Source organism: Hyla sarda, chromosome 11 (genome assembly GCF_029499605.1).
Source record: "Hyla sarda isolate aHylSar1 chromosome 11, aHylSar1.hap1, whole genome shotgun sequence".
In the NCBI taxonomy this organism is placed as follows: domain Eukaryota; kingdom Metazoa; phylum Chordata; class Amphibia; order Anura; family Hylidae; genus Hyla; species Hyla sarda.
The window spans coordinates 96,516,626-96,534,925 of NC_079199.1; the positions used below are offsets into that span (position 1 = coordinate 96,516,626).

General features: G+C 46.3%; 1 protein-coding gene across 6 annotated transcripts in view; it reads left to right on the forward strand.

Annotated features, from left to right (window-relative positions):
• MTA1 (metastasis associated 1) overlaps positions 1–17,068 on the forward strand; it is a 156,626-nt gene extending 139,558 nt beyond the window's left edge. For 3 of the 6 annotated variants that reach the window (XM_056545497.1, XM_056545498.1, XM_056545499.1), the window contains exons 18-20: positions 1,204–1,235; positions 13,469–13,620; positions 16,377–17,068. In XM_056545497.1, coding sequence (XP_056401472.1) covers positions 1,204–1,235; positions 13,469–13,620; positions 16,377–16,518 — 326 coding nt within the window. In that variant the 3' untranslated portion in view covers positions 16,519–17,068. Of the gene's footprint in view, positions 1–1,203; positions 1,236–13,468; positions 13,622–16,376 lie in introns of those variants that run through there. The other 3 variants (XM_056545501.1, XM_056545503.1, XM_056545502.1) reach the window with 2 other exon arrangements.
• Positions 17,069–18,300: the final 1,232 nt, after the last annotated feature.

Below are 18,300 nucleotides of genomic sequence, written 5' to 3' on the forward strand. Positions count from 1 at the left end.
CCCCAATCCAAAGTGGCGTGACGAGTGGACGTGGCCGCTGCATCCATTGTTCATTTAGAGCATCAGGTGCAGGGCCAGAGGCTCGTGACGTTATGGCCGTGCCCCGCTCGTGATGCCACGGTCACATCCCCTCTATGCAAGTCTATGGGAGGGGGCGTGACGTCCGTCACGCCCCCTCCCATAGACTTGCATTGAGGGGGCATGGCCATGACGTCACGAGCGGGGCATGACTGACGTCACGAGCCTCCGCCCGGCATCACCAGCCATCTGGCACAGAGCGAAGTTGGCTCCGTGCACTGGATGTCTGGGGTGCCGCAGCCAAGATCGCCCCAGTGGCGGGACCCCCATGATCAGATATCTTATCCCCTATCCAAAGTGGTGTAACGAGGGGATGCACCCAGCGCTCGTTTAGAGCATCGGGTGCAGCGCCGGAGGCTCGTCACTGTACGGCCGCTCCCCGCTCGTGACGTCATGGTCACGCCCCCTCAATGCAAGTCTATGTAAGGGGGCATTGAGGGGGTGTGACTGACGTCACGAGCCTCTGCCCCGCATCGCCAATCATCCTGCACGGAGCGAAGTTCGCTATGTCCACTGGATGTCTGGGGTGCCGCAGCCGAGAAAGATGGCGTCTCCAGCAGTAGGACCCCCGCGATCAGACATCTTATCCCCTATCCTTTGCATAAGGGATAAGATGTCTAGAGGCCGAGTACCCCTTTAAACATTCCGCATTAAGCTTTGAGTTATAGTAATACTTGACAAATGTAACCCACAAAAATAAAAGTATTACACAACCCCACCTAGATTCACACCTACTTCTTATTCTTTCATATATTCTCCTACAGACTGAATTACTATGTCTGTAACATTGTGTCTGCACCTATTTTCTCATTTGTAGTTGTGGCAGCATGCAGGTGAATGAACATCCCAAAATTATAGAACATTTTTAGAGAAGCTTCGAGCTTCTTTACGCTAGACGTAGACACTGCTTGCTTGCTGTTTGGCAGTGACTAGTGCCGGAGCGATGAGTTTGTAGGATTGATCACTAACTGGTGTATTAGAATGTTCTATCTCGTACACAGTGCAGTATATGTTGTTGTTTTTTATTTTTTTTTCTACAGTGTTTGAAATGTTTTGTGAATTGAAATTTGCAGAAACTACTCAGAAACAATGTCTTACCAAATCTATTTTTTTCATGTTTGTTAGGTATTCCTAACCATGGACAAACCAGACAAATGGTAAGATAATGTTCATCTAAAGAGAAACCAAAAAACGTCCAATGCAATTAGCTTCAAGTAGTTCAGTGCATCTGAAATTCAGCACATGGCACATTTTTTATTTGTGTGTTTAGCTATTTTTTTATTAATTTTTTTTAATTTTTTTATTAACCAAGTTTAGGGTACAAGTAAATGTCATCTAGACTACAGAGTTTATTATTTTAGATTTGTTGCATTTTTTCATTTACATAATTATACAGACATTTTACCAATATTTTATTCAAGATACTCAATAGCTTTTTATGTTTGGGCTTACTGACTCCCCTGAAGGATCATGCATGAAGAATTTCAACTGCCCAATCACTTAAAGGGGTGCTACGGTGCTTCAGCTTTCTGAACATTTTGTTTAGAACGCTCGGAGCCGGAGGCCGTGATCGTAGCGTCATGGCCACGTCCCCTCGTCACGCCACGCCCCCACCATTCATGTCTATGGATGTCTAAAAATGTTTTATAATTTCTACCGACACGCCCCCTCCTATAGACATGAATGGAGGGGGTGTGGTTGTGATGTCCCGACCACTGCCGCAGGACCCAGTGTTGCATGAGATTGCGAGGGACCCCCGCGATCAGAAATCTTATCCCCTATCCTTTGGATAAGGGATAAGATGACTCGCTGCGGACTACCTCTTAATCTCTGGGAAATAAGCTGCCACCATCTCTACCTGTTTAAGAACACACTTAGCCGAGCCTGCAATGTGTGTGTATGGGGGGGGAGGGATTAGATAGCTATGAAACATTGACACCTATCTTATCGGCAAGGCCAACTTAAGTAGAACCAATAGCATTTAGCCTAGGACTGACTACATAGCCTACATCTGCCACTTTCTAAACTTAGTACCTATATTTATTATATACATTTTGTTGAAGGTGGCTGTTTATCATTGGTTAATTGGGCAGTATTTGGATTTTGTGCCAGTTGTTGCACAAAGGCTATTTTGTTCAGGAGAGATCTTTCATCCACTAACAATGTTCCCATAAGGATTCTTTGTGAAAGTTAAAGTGAGTTTAAACAACTGTAAGAGGTGCTACAGAAACCTGTGGACCACTGGGATTATTTGTATCTTAAAGGATATAGATCATACAGAAAACTTGTCCCCTATCCAGGGGATAAGTTTTAGATCAGACCCCCATGATCTCCTGTATGGGACCCCGGCTCTCCTCGGGAACTGGGCGTGTCGACCCCCGCACAAATCGGCGGCCGTCACACCCCCTCCATGAATCTTTGTATGAAAGTCAGAGAGAGCCAAACAACTATAGAGGGGGTGGTGAACCAAAAATGTAAGTGCCCTGCACAGGGGTTCGAGTTGCTTTTTTTTTTCCCTTTTACAATAGTTGTTCCTTGGTGGATCAAATGCTTTCCAGTCTCAAAGCCTGTCTATGAGCAGACATACACATTCATTTAACTGCTCGTATTTAAGGTCATTTATCTGCTTGTGCTTCAGGGTCAAGGCCACAGAGCTGTTTTTTATAGGCAGTGATGTATAAGTCCCTGAGCAGGCAGGTAATGTTGTATGCGCGCATGAAATTAGTGTGTCCATGCTAATACAGTAACTCTGCTTAGTTGTGTCAGACACCCACTATAAGATACAATAGCGATGGTGTGCTGTTAAGACAAGGAGCTTATTCCAGCATTTACAGACTAGGAGATAAGTGTCTGTTTGCAGAGGGTCTGACCACTGGGACCTCCTGCGATCTCCTGAATGGGGCCTCTGCTCTCCCTGCGGCATTGAGGGGTATGTCGGCATGGAGGGGTATGTCGTTACATGCCTTATGCATTGTCTATGGGATTTTTAGAGATACCCAAGCGATGTACTCGAATATCTCCAGGGCTCTCATAGACTATGCATAGGGCGCATCCTGACTCACTGTTCCCTGCAGTGGGAAGAGTTAAAGCCTTGTTTTGGAGATATTGGGTGGGGGCATCCTGAGTCTATCTGTCTTTTTTCGAGGGTCCACGATGTACCTGACTGGTAAACCAAAGCTTCCCTCTTGCAGAAAAGGAAGAAAATCCTGCTCAAGGATGCTTCAAATCACGGATTTATTTCAGGCCAGTGCTCATAGACAAGTAGACAATGACGTATACGACTAAGAGCGCACCTGCACCTGAAACGCGTCATTGTCTACCTGTCTATGTGCACTGCCCTGAAATAAAGCCGTGATTTGAAGCATCCTTGAGCTGGATTTTCTGCATCGCATTGGTTTGCCATCCATTACTTACATCCGTTATGTTGGGGTGAGCTGGTGTAGCTCTCTTTTTTTTCCAAAGCTTCCCTCTTATCTCTGACCAATTGTTTTTGTGTGATTATTTGTGTTCTTACTATATACACAGTACTGCCTCTTGAATATAATACCCTCTCCCTTTAGTCATCATCATTTTCAGTAGTTGAACTTGCTTAGACCACAGATGCTTTGTGATATAATCCCATTGTTGCTGTGATCCTGATGATGTTTCCCTTTCTGCTCACATTGCAGACCCAGTGCATCAACCCCCTTCTTTCTCCACATTCATCATCTCCCCCCAGCCTGGTACCAGCCTGTTCAGTCTAAGCAGTGCAATTTTTTCCAGCACTAAATTTGTCATGAAATAGCAAAGATGAGGAGGGCACGTAGATACTCTCATGTGACTGGCCAGATAAGTAAGGCAAAGGAAGTCCAGGTGTGAACACTGCTGGCAAAAAGCCCAACTCTCGTTCAGATTATTGAATGGAGAAAATGAAAAATTACTGTGCACCATGAAGGGGGCTCTCGAGCTCAGTAAAATCAGTGAGAGCCCAAATATTACCTTATCACCTAAGCTTTATGTAGGTTTTTATGTAAGGTCCGCTTCAAGTGCCCGTTGATTTCCTAAGATCATTTGTTAATTTCCACTCTTTTATAGCATTCCATGGACTGTACTAGAGCCCTGCGCGGGACTGTTTTTTTCAATCACGCTCCAGCCCACTCCCGATGATTTTTTGACCAATCCCCCCGCTCCCTCAACATTTGTGTCCAATCCCACCCGCTCCCGCTAAAATGTGTCCAATCCCGCCCGCTCCCGCTAACATAGGAATGTACAGACAATAGGGTGCAGTGCTCTGCACCCTCTTATAGGAATGTTCAGACCTATAGGAATATATATGAGGGTGCAGAGCATTGCACCCTAGTGTCTATACACTCCTATATAAGAGGTAGGGGGGTGCAATGCTCTGCACCCCCCTATCCCTTATATAGGAATGTACAGACATTAGGGTGCAGTGCTCTGCAAATACCCTCATGTATATTGCAGTGTGTGTAACTGTGTACACACTGCTATCCACATGGAGGTATATGCAGAACATTGCACCCTAGTGTCTGTACATTCCTATGTAAGGGGTAGAGGGATGCAGAGCATTGCACCCCCCTACCACTTATATAGGAGTGTATAGACACTAGGGTGCAATGCTCTGCACTTACCCCCCATATGTATAGCAGTGTGTGTAGTGTACACGTTCCTATACAGGTGGAGGTTTGTGCAGAGCATTGCACCCTAGTCTGTACACTGTTATACACAAGGGTGTGTGTGCACTGCAGACTGCAGAGCATTGCACCCTAGTGTCTGTAGTCAAGACAGACACTAGGGTGCAATGCTCTGGACATACTCCCATGTGTATAGAAGGACTCTGAGTGCACACTCACTGCTTTACACATGGGGGTATGTGCGGAACATTGCACCGCTGTGTCTGTAGAAGACACTAGGGTGCAATGTACTGCAGTGCACTTACCCCATGTGAATAGCAGTGCACTGCAGAGGTTCTGGGACTGGGAGGATCACCGTCAGTGCTCTGTCTGCACTTACATACCCGGCCGGGTCCGCAGAACACTGGGAATTGTGTGTGAAGTGTGAACAGTTACTTGCATTAACATAGGGGGCAGTGTGGAATCGGATTATTTAAGCACGAGCCGCCACCCTGGCCTTGTTATACAGCCGCAGCAGGGGAAGATGGAGGCTGGTGGTATTGACAGTCCTCCACAGAATAGCGGCGGGGGTAGGAGACAAGACTGGGAGGAGCAGCAGAATCTTCTGGTGGTGCCTGCCGGTGACTAGTGAACTTTGTGAGTAGAGATGACCGAACTTACAGTAAATTCGATTCGTCACGAACTTCTCGGCTCGGCAGTTGATGGCTTTGCCTGCATAAATTAGTTCGGCTTTCAGGTGCTCCGGTGGGCTGGAAAAGGTGGATACAGTCCTAGGAAAGAGCCTCCTAGGACTGTATCCACCTTTTGCAGCCCACGGGAGCACCTGAAAGCCGAAATAATTTATGCAGGATAAGTCATCAACTGCCGAGCCGAGAAGTTCGTGACGAATTGAATTTACTGTAAGTTTGCTCATCTCTATTTGTGATTGTGGGACTAACTGGGAGTCCGGAGTACTTATTATTTTGAGGCTGCTGAGGGATTTGTGGGACCCGCAGGCATAGCGCCTGATCGCCCGCTTGCAGCAGCCTCCTGATCGCCCGCCTGCACCACCCTCGTGCCTGCCCGCATGTTTTGGGTTAGATCCCGCAGGATCCCAATACCAATGCAGACTGTACCGCTGATGAGCATAAACCCCATTAGTAAATCAGTCCAATTTCCATCAGCCCCAGTGAATGTGTCCTGTGGAGTGTTTGAGGTTTTTCTATATGAACTTTCATGACCAAACATTTTGAGACTGACACAAATTTTGGTTTTACAAAGTTTGGACCTTTACTGTTTTTTTGATCTTTAATCGTATGTTTCTGTGGTTACTCAAGTACAGTTCTAAGCGTTTCATACGTCTTCAAACTTTTATTAACGAAAACGTCAAGTTTATACAAAGACTCAATATTTACATCAATTTACATCAATATTTACATCAATTTACATCAATATTTACATCCGCTTCTGGACCAAATCCTGGCTGATGAAAGACCATCTCAATTTCTATGTATTTGTTTGTCCGCTTCTTGAGAATCGACCACTGGTTTTCCCATTGGGATTGAAATCTTGGCAGTTTCCTGGCCTATGGAACCAAAATATGAAAGAAAAATATGTTCACTGAAACACTAAGGGTCCATTCACACGGTATAATTTCCGCTTGCGGAATTCCGCCTCAAATTAAAGCCCATAGACTTCTATGGAATTCCGCACTCCCATTCACACTTCTGAATTTCTGCTTGCGGAATTCCGCTAGCGGAATTTCTGCTTGCGGAATTCCGCTAGCGGAATTCCGCAAGCGGAAATTCAGAGGTGTGAATGGGAGTGTGGATCCCATAGAAGTCTATGGGCTTTAATTTGAAGCAGAATTCCGCAAGCGGAAATTCGGAAGTGTGAATGGGAGTGCGGAATCCCATAGAAGTCTATGGGCTTTAATTTGAAGCAGAATCCCGCAAGCGGAAATTCGGAAGTGTGAATGGGAGTGCGGAATCCCATAGAAGTCTATGGGCTTTAATTTGAAGCAGAATCCCGCAAGCGGAAATTCGGAAGTGTGAATGGGAGTGCGGAATCCCATAGAAGTCTATGGGCTTTAATTTGAAGCAGAATCCGCAAGCAGAAATTCGGAAGTGTGAATGGGAGTGCGGAATCCCATAGAAGTCTATGGGCTTTCATTTGAAGCAGAATCCCGCAAGCGGAAATTCGGAAGTGTGAATGGGAGTGCGGAATCCCATAGAAGTCTATGGGCTTTAATTTGAAGCAGAATCCCGCAAGCGAAAATTCGGAAGTGTCAATGGGAGTGCGGAATCCCATAGAAGTCTATGGGCTTTAATTTGAAGCAGAATTCCGCAAGCGGAAATTCGGAAGTGTGAATAGACCCTTAGTTTTGTCTTGTGCCATGATCCCCAGTATGCATGAAAAGCATTGTTCATCAATACATTGCTCCTGGATTGTTGGGAGACATTTTTGTTTTTGACACATGTATGCATCTAATATATGAGGTCAAATGATGGTGTGACCATAACCCTAGAAATTGCTTGTGAGTTAATAAATGGTCTTGGTGTAGGTAATAAGTTCTGCTGAACTTATATGGTCTCCATAAGGATTTATTGTATCCTTTTGGTTTCTTTATATCTCTATAATTGTGTTCTCCCCCTCGATCTGGGTTAGGGAGCATTCTGGGCAGTGCTGATGCTTATACAACGTAATGATGCCTAAAGAGTCTTAAGGATCTGGTATATTAATAGGACCCATGCACCAGAGTCTTAGGCATTTGTGGTTGTCTAAATCTGTCCTGTTCAGCGTACTGTCTGTGTCTCAGGTATTAGACTGGAGAACAAAATTATAAGGCTTATTAAAGGGAACCAATCAGTAGATTTTAGCATATGTAATGCATAAAGGGGTACTCTGGTGGAAAACATTTTTTTTAAATCAACTGGTGCCAGAAAGTTCAACAGATTTGTAAATTACTTCTATTTAAAAATCTTTATCCTTCCAGTACTTATTAGCAGCTGTATGCTACAAAGGAAATTCATTTCTTTTTTAATTTCTTTTTTGTCCACACTGCTCTCTGCTGACACCTGATACCTGTATCAGGAACTGTCCGGAGCAGGAGAAAATCCCCATAGCAAAGCTATGCTGCTCTGGACAGTTCCTGATACGGACAGAGGTGTCAGCAGAGAGCACTGTGGACAAGACAGAAAAGAAATTCAAAAAGAAAAGAATTTCCTCTGTAGCATACAGCTGCTAATAAGTACTGGAAGGATAAAGATTTAAGTAGTAATTTACAGATCTTTTTAACTTTCTGGCACCAGTTCATTTAAAAAGTACCCCTTTAACAACACGTTATATATATGATAAAAATCGATATCCTCACTATCCACGAGGGATGTTTTTTCCTCCCAGGGATGGTGAAGATATTAAGTTATAAAGTCTCCCCAGGCTGCCCGGCAAGTAGTACCCTGGGTGGGGACTTGTACTTACCAGCACCTGTCGCTCTCCATTGCTCCGTCCGTGGCTCTACCCCGTGGCGGCTTGCACCATCGCTCTTCTCCCTAAGCAGACGGAGCGGTGACGCGAGCCGTCAATCAAGCCGAGGGGACTGGACCACAGCAGTAGCGACCGGTGCTGGTAAGCATAAGTCCCCACCCAGGGGACTACTTGCGGGTAGCTGGGGGGGGGGGGGGACACTTTATAACTTAACATCTTCACCATTCCTGGGGGGGAAAAACGTCCCCCCAGGGACACGTTGTTAAGCGTTACATATGCTAAAATCTACTGATTGGTTCCCTTTAACTTTCTCAGTGACTCCTATTTACTTGAATAATACCACCATACCGTGATTGAATAATGCCATATACCATTACTAAATAAGGCTAGTTTCATATGCCATTAGGAGATCTACCGTGCCGTACACTTTTTGTAATAAAAAACAGGAACGAACCCCAGTATACTTGAGAAACATTTCTTAAGGAAATATTATGGTACTGTCATTAATATATATATATATATATATATATATATATATATATATATATATAGACGTGTCACACAGACATGCCACAACTTTAGATTGGTCGGGGTCTCAGTGCTTAGACCCCCTCAGATCGTTGGATATAGCTGGGCTGTCACTCCCCAGCTCCCTGACTGAACGCTGGAGACAGGCTTGTTAGACTTATAATGCTCCCTAATGTCTGGTCTTTATTATTTAAATTCTGCACCCAAGTAGAATAAGGGGGTAGGGTCACGCTCAGCGGATACGCAGAGAAATCTGCCGGGCAGCAGGAAATACACTGCGCATGCGCTAGGAGCAGAGACAGGGCTTTCCCCGCTACTGCCCTGTGTCTGCAATAAGGTTCGGAGGCCAGCCACACGCACCGCATAACTGTAACACGCGGCCGGCTCCTGAACCTTATTGCAGACACAGGGCTGTAGCGGGGAGAGTCTTGTGTCTGCTCCTAGCGCATGCGCAGCGTATTTCTCGCAGCAACAAATACGCCTCCTATCCGCTCAGTGTGATCCTAACCTTAGGCTGTTGTGCTCCGAGCCATTCTGCGTGTTTTTGTTTGTGCCAAAGGGACCCTGAAGGGGTCGTAGCACAACTGACATCGCCGGGTCCTGATGGATCCCATTCACTTGAATGAGGTCCGTCGGGTCGCCGGTATTTTTAGCTGAGAAAATAAAATAGAACATGCAGTATTATATTTCTTTACTCAACTCCTGTCTTTCTGACGGACTGATCGATGGTGTGCTCCACTAATGGAACCGCTGTCATATGGTACAGACCCTTAGAGGATTAGACTTTTACTGTAACTAAAATAGGAGAAGGGAGGAGGCGCACCAATGTATGGACATCACTTGCACTGCACTCACTAATGTACGTGTATGTATCAGACCGCAATCCTCTGTACCGCCAATGATGTCAGACACCTGCGGGGTGCAACGTATCTAGTGTATAGTAAACTAATCACAAATTCACATAGAAGCGATAACGGGCACTCACCGCGTAAGTTCGCGTGTTGAGTCCTGGAGGCTCAGGATCCTGGAGACGTCCATGGATGGTTCAGAAGCGCTCGGAGGCAACAGCAGCCGTTTCACACGGTAATCCGTGCTTCTTCCGGCCGGCCGGAAGAAGCACGGATTACCGTGTGAAACGGCTGCCGTTGCCTCCGAGCGCTTCTGAACCATCCATGGACAACGGCAGCCGTTTCACACGGTAATCCGTGCTTCTTCCGGCCAGCCGGCCGGAAGAAGCACGGATTACCGTGTGAAACGGCTGCTGTTGCCTCCGAGCACTGCTGAACCATCCATGGACAACGGCAGCCGTTTCACACGGTAATCCGTGCTTCTTCCGGCCAGCCGGAAGAAGCACGGGTTACCGTGTGAAACGGCTGCTGTTGCCTCCGAGTGCGTCTGAACCATCCATGGACGGCTCCCGGATCCTGAGCCTCCAGGACTGAACACGTGAACTTACGCGGTGAGTGCACGTCATCGCTTCTACGTGAATTTTAGACTTTTACTGTACTTTTTGTTTTTCATGTTATGTACATTCTCACATTTTGTTTTGCTTTTCTACTTTATTGCTACTGATCTGTACTGAAAGGTTTCCCTTTTTGTTTTTTTGCTATATAATTTAATACTAAAGCTGCATGATTGTTTTACTCTGCCTTTTCCTACTTTCTATATACCCTTGAGAAGCAGTATATTGTTTGTACCCACAGCTTTGGTCAGCTTTAAAGGAAAATGATCATCCTACACTAAACACAATACATTGGGTTATCGTGTAGGGGAACAGGAGTTCCAACGAGTTACAGACAATGAATATGTAAATTGAGTGGACGGAGCCCCGCCCCTGCGCTGGATTCACTGAATTTAGCAGAGGATCTTCTGGGGGACATATTTGAGGAACTACTGGACATATTTAAAGGAGTACACCGGTAGAATTTTTTTTTTTTTTAATCAACTGGTGTCACAAAATTAAACAGATTTGTAAATTACTTCTATTTAAAAATCTTAATCCTTCCAGTACTTATCGGCTGCTGTATGCTCCACAGGAAGTTGTATTTCTTTCTGGAATTCTTTTCAGTCTGACCACAGTTCTCTCTGCTGACACCTCTGTCCATGTCAGGAACTGTCCAGAGAAGGAGCAAATCCCCATAGAAAACCTCTTCTGCTCAGGACAGTTCCTGATACGGGCAGAGAGCACTGTGGTCAGACAGAAAAGAAATACAACTTCCTGTGGAGTATACATCAGCTGATAAGTACTGGAAGGATTAAGATTTTTAAACAGAAGTAATTTACAAATCTGTTTAATTTTGTGGCACCAGTTGATTTAAAAAAAAATATATTGTTTTCCACCGGAGCACCCCTTTAATTAAGTGACCCCTTGCTGGACTCCTGTTCACCCACATTATAACCCAGTGTATTGGGTTTAGTGTGGGTGAACAGGCTGACAGTTTTCTTTTAAAGGGGTACTCTGCTGCTCAGCGTTTGGTACGCTGGAGCTGGCAGCTAAATACGTCATAATCCCGCCCCCTCAATGCAAGTCTATAGGAGGGGCGGGACTATGATGTCATGAGGGGGCGGGACTATGACATAACGAGCTCCAGCGTTCTGAACAGTTTGTTCCAAACGCTGAGCAGCGGAGTACCCCTTTAAAGGGATATTTCAAAACAGTAGCTGTTCTATGATTATACAATTTTGTTATATACGTTTACTAAAAAAAATCCAAACTTTTTCCGGCCAGTCAAAGTCGCACCCTTTGACCGGCCTCCTGACGTCACTCTATTACCGACCACTCCTGTGACCAAGTCACCTAACCATGTGACTGAACCTTGCCGGAGAAGCCAATGCATGGCTAGTTTCCACACTTAAATGGGCACTCTCAATGGATATGGCTTGAAATATCCGCAACAAGCACGCCGGACTCCTTAAAGGGGTACTCCGCTGGGAAACATTTTTTTTTCTTTTTTAACCAACTGGTGCCAGAAAGTTAAACAGATTTGTAAATGACTTCTATTAAAAAAATCTCAATCCTTCCAGTACTTATGAGCTGCTATATACTCCACAGGAAGTTCTTTTCTTTTTGAATTTCCATTTCGTGCTCTCTGCTGACACCTCTGTCCATGTCAGGAACTGTCCAGAGTAGGAGAAAATCCCCACAGCAAACCTCTCCTGCTCTGGACAGTTCCTGACATGGACAGAGATGTCAGCAGAGAGCACTGTGGTCAGACAGAAAGAAAATTCAAAAAGAAAAGAACTTCCTGGGGAGTATACAGCAGCTGATAAGTACTGGAAGGATTAAGATTTTTTTTTTTTTTTTTAAAGAAGTCATTTACAAATCTCTATAAGTTTCTGGCACCAGTTGATTTAAAAGAAAATGTTTTCCAGCAGAGTTTCTTTTAAGTTTGGATTTCTTTAGTAAAGTTATATTACATCTAGTGTAGTGTTTTCAAACCAGGGTGCCTCCAGCTGTTGAAAAACTACAACTCCCAGCATGCCCGGACAGCCAAAGGCTGTCCGGGCATGCTGGGAGTTGTAGTTTTGCAACAACTGGAGACACCCAGGTCATAAAAAGTGATCTAGTGTGACGCAACGCAACTCCTTATGATAGGAAGTGGCGGGGACCCCACGTGTAGCACATAAAGCTCCATGTAGCCGCTGATATATATTTACTTTGTATACTTAAAGGGGTTATCCAGGAATTAAAACCGGAGCTAATTTCTTTTAAAAACCGCTCCCTGTCTGTCTCCAGGTTGAAGTGTGGTTCTGCGGCTCAGTTCCATTGAAGTGAATGGAGCCAAGTTGTAACATCACACCCAACCTGGAGACAGACAGGGAGCTGTTTTTGAAAGAAATTACCCCTGGTTTTCCATTCCTTGATAACCCCCTTAAAGGAGTATTCCACCCCTGGCATCTTATCCCCTATCCAAAGGATAGGGGATAAGATGTTAGATCGGCGCGGTCCCGCTGCTGGGGACCCCGGGGATCGCCACTGCGGCACCGCGCTATCATTACTGCGCAGAGCGAGATCGCTCTGCACGTAATGACGAGCGATACAGGGGCCGGAGCAGCGTTACGTCATGGCTCCGCCCCTCATGACATCACGGCCCGTCCCCTTAATGCAAGTCTATGGCAGGGGGTGTGACGACCGCCACGCCCCCTCCCATAGACTTGTATTGACGGGGGCGGGCCGTGATGTCACGAGGGGCGGAGCCGTGATGTAACGATGCTCCGGCCCCTGTATCGCTCGTCATTACGTGCAGAGCGATCTCGCTCTGCGCAGTAATGATAGCGGGGTGCTGCAGCGGGGATCCCAGGGGTCCCCAGCAGCGGGACCGCGGCGATCTGACATCTTATCCCCTATCCTTTGGATAGGGGATAAGATGTCTAGGGGCGGAATACCCCTTTAATACTCCTGGGGTGGTGGTTGCAAGCAGATAAGTAGACAAAGGGTGTACAGTGGTTTGTTATACTATTTTTTTCTTGTATGCAGTCATAGCAATAGTGGGGTTAGCCTTCAAATAATACGATCAGACAGGTATAATGGTGAGAATAGCGATTATAAAAGTAAGAATGTAAAGTTCTAAAAATGGGTTTAGTTGTAAAATGCTCTATTTCCAGTTAAGAGATGGAACTGTAGGAAATTTTTATTTCTTTTTGGTTTCCCTATAAATACAGAAATAAGTAGCAGGTAATCGTTGCCCAGTGCTTACGTTCAATAAAGATTTTCGAATTGTGTTTATTTTTTTTTTGTTTCATTTTTCTTTTTTTTGTTCACAAAGGGACCAAACCGAAACTTACTGCTCAATGGGAAATCCTACCCAGCAAAGGTCAGATTAATCCGAGGTGGTTGTCTGCCTCCGGTCAAGAGGAGGCAGATGAACTGGATTGATGCCCCTGACGACGTTTTTTATATGGCCACAGAAGAAACAAGGTGGGTCCTGTTCACGTAACTAGAGAACTCCGGAAGTTCAAAGAGGCCGAGCTGGGATTGGTGGCTGCTTAGCGGTCACATGACACATGAAGAACGTATGAATTGTAGAAAACTTTGGATTTCACTTTTGTTGTTTCTTAGGTAATATTACATTTATATTAATATATATATATATATATATATATATATATATATATAATATTATGCTCCCATATGCTTGCATTAAAGGAGTAGTCCAGTCCTGAAAAACTTATCCCCTATCCTGATGATGGGGAACAGTTTAAGATCACGGGGGGGGGGGGGGGGGGTCCGACTATTGGGACCCCGCTATCTCCTGTACTGGGCCCCGGACTGCTGGCCAGAGAGCGCGCACTGACCACGGTACGAAGCGGCGGCCGACACACCCCCTCAATACAGCGCTATTGCCATAGAGTTGTATTGAGGGGGTGTGTCAGCCGCCACTTCATGCGGTGGTCGACACGCCTCCTTCCCTGCTGCCGGGGACACATACGGGAGATTGTGGGAGTCCCATCGGTCGGACCCCCGCGATCTGAACCTTATCCCCTATCCTTAGGATAGGGGATAAGTTTTTCAAGACTGGAGATCTCCTTTAAGGGGGTGTGGTGTGACGTCACGAGGGGCGTGGCCACACCCGAAGCCGAAGGGGCAGTGGAGTACCCTTTTAAAGGCTACGCACCGATCAGACATTACATTATCTTGCCACAATGGCGCCTTGTCAAGCAATAGAATGTATCAGGCAGCAAATGACCCGTCAGTACTTGAAGTTGATGTATTGGAAGTTGGAAATATAGGAAAGTGTAAGGATCTGTGCGAAGGGCCAAGATGTCATGTTTTGAACACTGGGTCAGACAGGTCTAGTTGGCTATTCCTGGTATGTAGTGGTAAGTGCCAAAAGTGGTCCAAGGAAGACCAACCAGTGAACCGCAGACAAGGTCACAGGCACACCAGGGCTCACTGATGTATGTGGGGAGCAAGTGCCGGCCAATCGGGTCCAACCACAGAATTGATCTATTGTAGTACAAATTGCTGAAAAAGTTACTGCTGCCTACGATACAATTGTGTCAGAAAGCACAGGGCATGCAGCATGCGGTGTATGGGGCTGGTTAGTCACAGACCGTTCAGGTAGACCCTTGTCCATTATCACTGGGCTCATCAGCATCACAACTGGACCATGGAGCATGGTAGATGGCAGTCATGGTAAAATGGCTTCCCAGCTATAGTTAAAGGCTGTGTTTACAAGTGGTGTTTTATTACTGGTGTCACTATCTTCCAAAATTACAGTACAAATTGCACAATTTTACTGCAATTTAAATTTAATGACAGTAAAATTGTGCAAATTCGATACCGCTAAAAGAAAAACTCCCTCTGTCATGCTGAATGCCTTTTCCCTCATGCTGACTGCCCTCCTCCTCCTCCATGCTGACTGCCCTCCTCCTCCTCCATGCTGACTGCCCTCCTCCTCCTCCATGCTGACTGCCCTCCTCCTCCTCCATGCTGACTGCCCTCCTCCTCCTCCTCCATGCTGACTGCCCTCCTCCTCCTCCATGCTGACTGCCCTCCTCCTCCTCCATGCTGACTGCCCTCCTCCTCCATGCTGACGGCCCTCCTCCTACATGCTGACGGCCCTCCTCCTTCATGCTGACGGCCCTCCTCCTTCATGCTGATGGCCCTCCTCCTTCATGCTGACTGCCCTCCTCCTTCATGCTGACTGCCCTCCTCCTCCATGCTGACTGCCCTCCTCCTCCATGCTGACTGCCCTCCTCCTTCATGGTGACGGCCCTCCTCCTCCTTCATGCTGACTGCCCTCCTCCTCCATGGGGACTGCCGTCCTCCTCCATGGGGACTGCCCTCCTCTTTCATGCTGACTGCCCTCCTCTATCATGCTGACTGCCCTCCTCTTTCATGCTGACTGCCCTCCTCCTTCATGCTGACTGCCCTCCTCCTCCATGCTGACTGCCCTCCTCCTCCATGCTGACTGCCCTCCTCCTCCATGCTGACTGCCCTCCTCCTCCATGCTGACTGCCCTCCTCTTTCATGCTGACTGCCCTCCTCTTTCATGCTGACTGCCCTCCTCTTTCATGCTGACTGCCCTCCTCCTTCATGCTGACTGCCCTCCTCCTCAATGCTGACTGCCCTCCTCCTCCATGCTGACTGCCCTCCTCTTTCATGCTGGCTGCCCTCCTCTTTCATGCTGACTGCCCTCCTCTTTCATGCTGACTGCCCTCCTCTTTCATGCTGACTGCCCTCCTCCTTCATGCTGACTGCCCTCCTCTTTCATGCTGACTGCCCTCCTTTTTCATGCTGACTGCCCTCCTCTTTCATGCTGACTGCCCTCCTCCTTCATGCTGACTGCCCTCCTCTTTCATGCTGACTGCCCTCCTTTTTCATGCTGACTGCCCTCCTCTTTCATGCTGACTGCCCTCATCTTTCATGCTGATGGCCCTCCTCCTCCTCCTCCTCCATGCTGACTGCCCTCCTCCTTAATGCTGACTACCTTCTCCTTCATGCTGACTATTAAAATTTACAGCCCCTTCCTAACATGTTTCACCATCGACTGGTGTCATCAGAGGACAAGGGGCTAAAGGGGTTATCCAGAATGTGAAAATGTTGGTTTCGCTATGGCGCATAGTTGAGATATTGACAGCTTGGGCCAAAATGATGAAACCAATAAAACAGTATAATGTGACCACGAGGACGGACAATACCTACAGTGTGTAACATTCTATATATTCTAGGAAAACCCGCAAACTGCTCTCATCCTCTGAAACCAAGCGTGCTGCCAGACGGCCCTACAGACACATAGTCATCTGCCAGTCTCAAGTGGGACTTCTGGCCCGACACCCGGTCAACGACGAACCAATTGTTATCGAGGACTAATCTCCCCCAGGAGTTTCTTCTCAGAACAATACTTGACTTTTACAGTATGAGGAAAATGAAGACTTTTGCATCTTTTAAAAGGATTCCGTGCTTTGTATAAGCATCAGCTCTAAAGACTTGTTACCCTTTGGTCATTTTTTGTTAACCAGTCATTCCCCGAATTCCCATTGAACGTGTAGACTCTGACTTTGTTTTCCTTTTTATTATTATTATTATTATTTGGGATCTACGTGACTGGTTTTGCCGACTGAACTGGGAACGTAAGTCGATAAAAGGGACATTCGGACAGATCTTGTTTAGTGTTTAATTTCATTGAAATTACAGATAGGATTCAAAAACTTTGTACACTTGAAACAATGTATCATTGCTGATGCCTTTCTTTTTACAAGATGTGTCATTTTACTTTTTGAAAGTGCCATTTGTTTTTTTTTGTTTTTTTTTTCTTATTGCAGTTATAGACTGAATGAAGAATCTGTAACTTATGACATTTACTTTGTCTGACAAGACATAAATGTGCTTCTTGTGACATGGGTTTAAAGTAAAAAAAAAAGAAATTAGAAAATGTTTCCATATATAATTCATTCGTTTTGCAGTGAACTTAATAGACAGAATCCTTCAAGTCAAGATTTTACGGTAAGCGTATTTATATTTGAGTCTAAATAAGCCAGTGTTCTTTTGTTTGCACACTAGATAGTAAGTACCTTAATGTTACCTTTTTTTTTTTTTTTTTTGTACATTATTATCAGGACAGCCATTTTGCCTGAACTGTTTTTAAAGGAGAGAGCACAGAGGAGCGCTATCAGACAGGAGAGAGAACAGAGGAGTTCTATCAGACAGGAGAGAGAACAGAGGAGTCCTATCAGACAGGAGAGAGCGCAGAGGAGTGCTATCAGACAGGAGAGAGAACAGAGGAGTGCTATCAGACAGGAGAGAGCACAGAGGAGTCCTATCAGACAGGAGAGAGCGCAGAGGAGTGCTATCAGACAGGAGAGAGCGCAGAGGAGTGCTATCAGACAGGAGAGAGCGCAGAGGAGTGCTATCAGACAGGAGAGAGCGCAGAGGAGTGCTATCAGACAGGAGAGAGCACAGAGGAGTGCTATCAGACAGACGAGAGCACAGGAGTGATATCAGACAGGAAAGAGCACAGAGGAGTGATATCAGACAGGAGAGAGCGCAGAGGAGTGCTATCAGACAGGAGAGAGCACAGAGTGATATCAGACAGGAGAGAGCACAGGAGTCCTATCAGACTGGAGAGAGCCCAGAGGAGTGCTATCAGACAGGAGAGAGCGCAGAGGAGTGCTATCAGACAGGAGAGAGCGCAGAGGAGTGCAATCAGACAGGAGAGAGCGCAGAGGAGTCCTATCAGACAAGAGAGAGCACAGAGGAGTCCTATCAGACAGGAGAGAGCGCAGAGGAGTCCTATCAGACAGGAGAGAGCACAGAGGAGTGCTAGTCCCACCCTCACATACTGGACTTTGTCTGTGCTTCAGCAGGGAGAAATATGATACTGCAGCCGGACAGGATTATGTTCTGGATGGTATGGGGACCCCTACTGTTTTTTGCACTACTGTCTGTCCCTAGAGTGTGCCTCCAGCTGTTTTTTCCGCATGTCCTTGCAGGAGAAATCTGCCGCTACGAGCAGACACAGAGTGGAGTTGTGATGCGCAGCTCTCCAGATATTACGGCCGCTCCCCCCTGCTCCCAGAGCTTGCAGCTAGCGGCGCATTGCTGCTGCGAACAGGACACAGGTAAAACAGCTGGAGGCACACTAGGGGCAGTCAG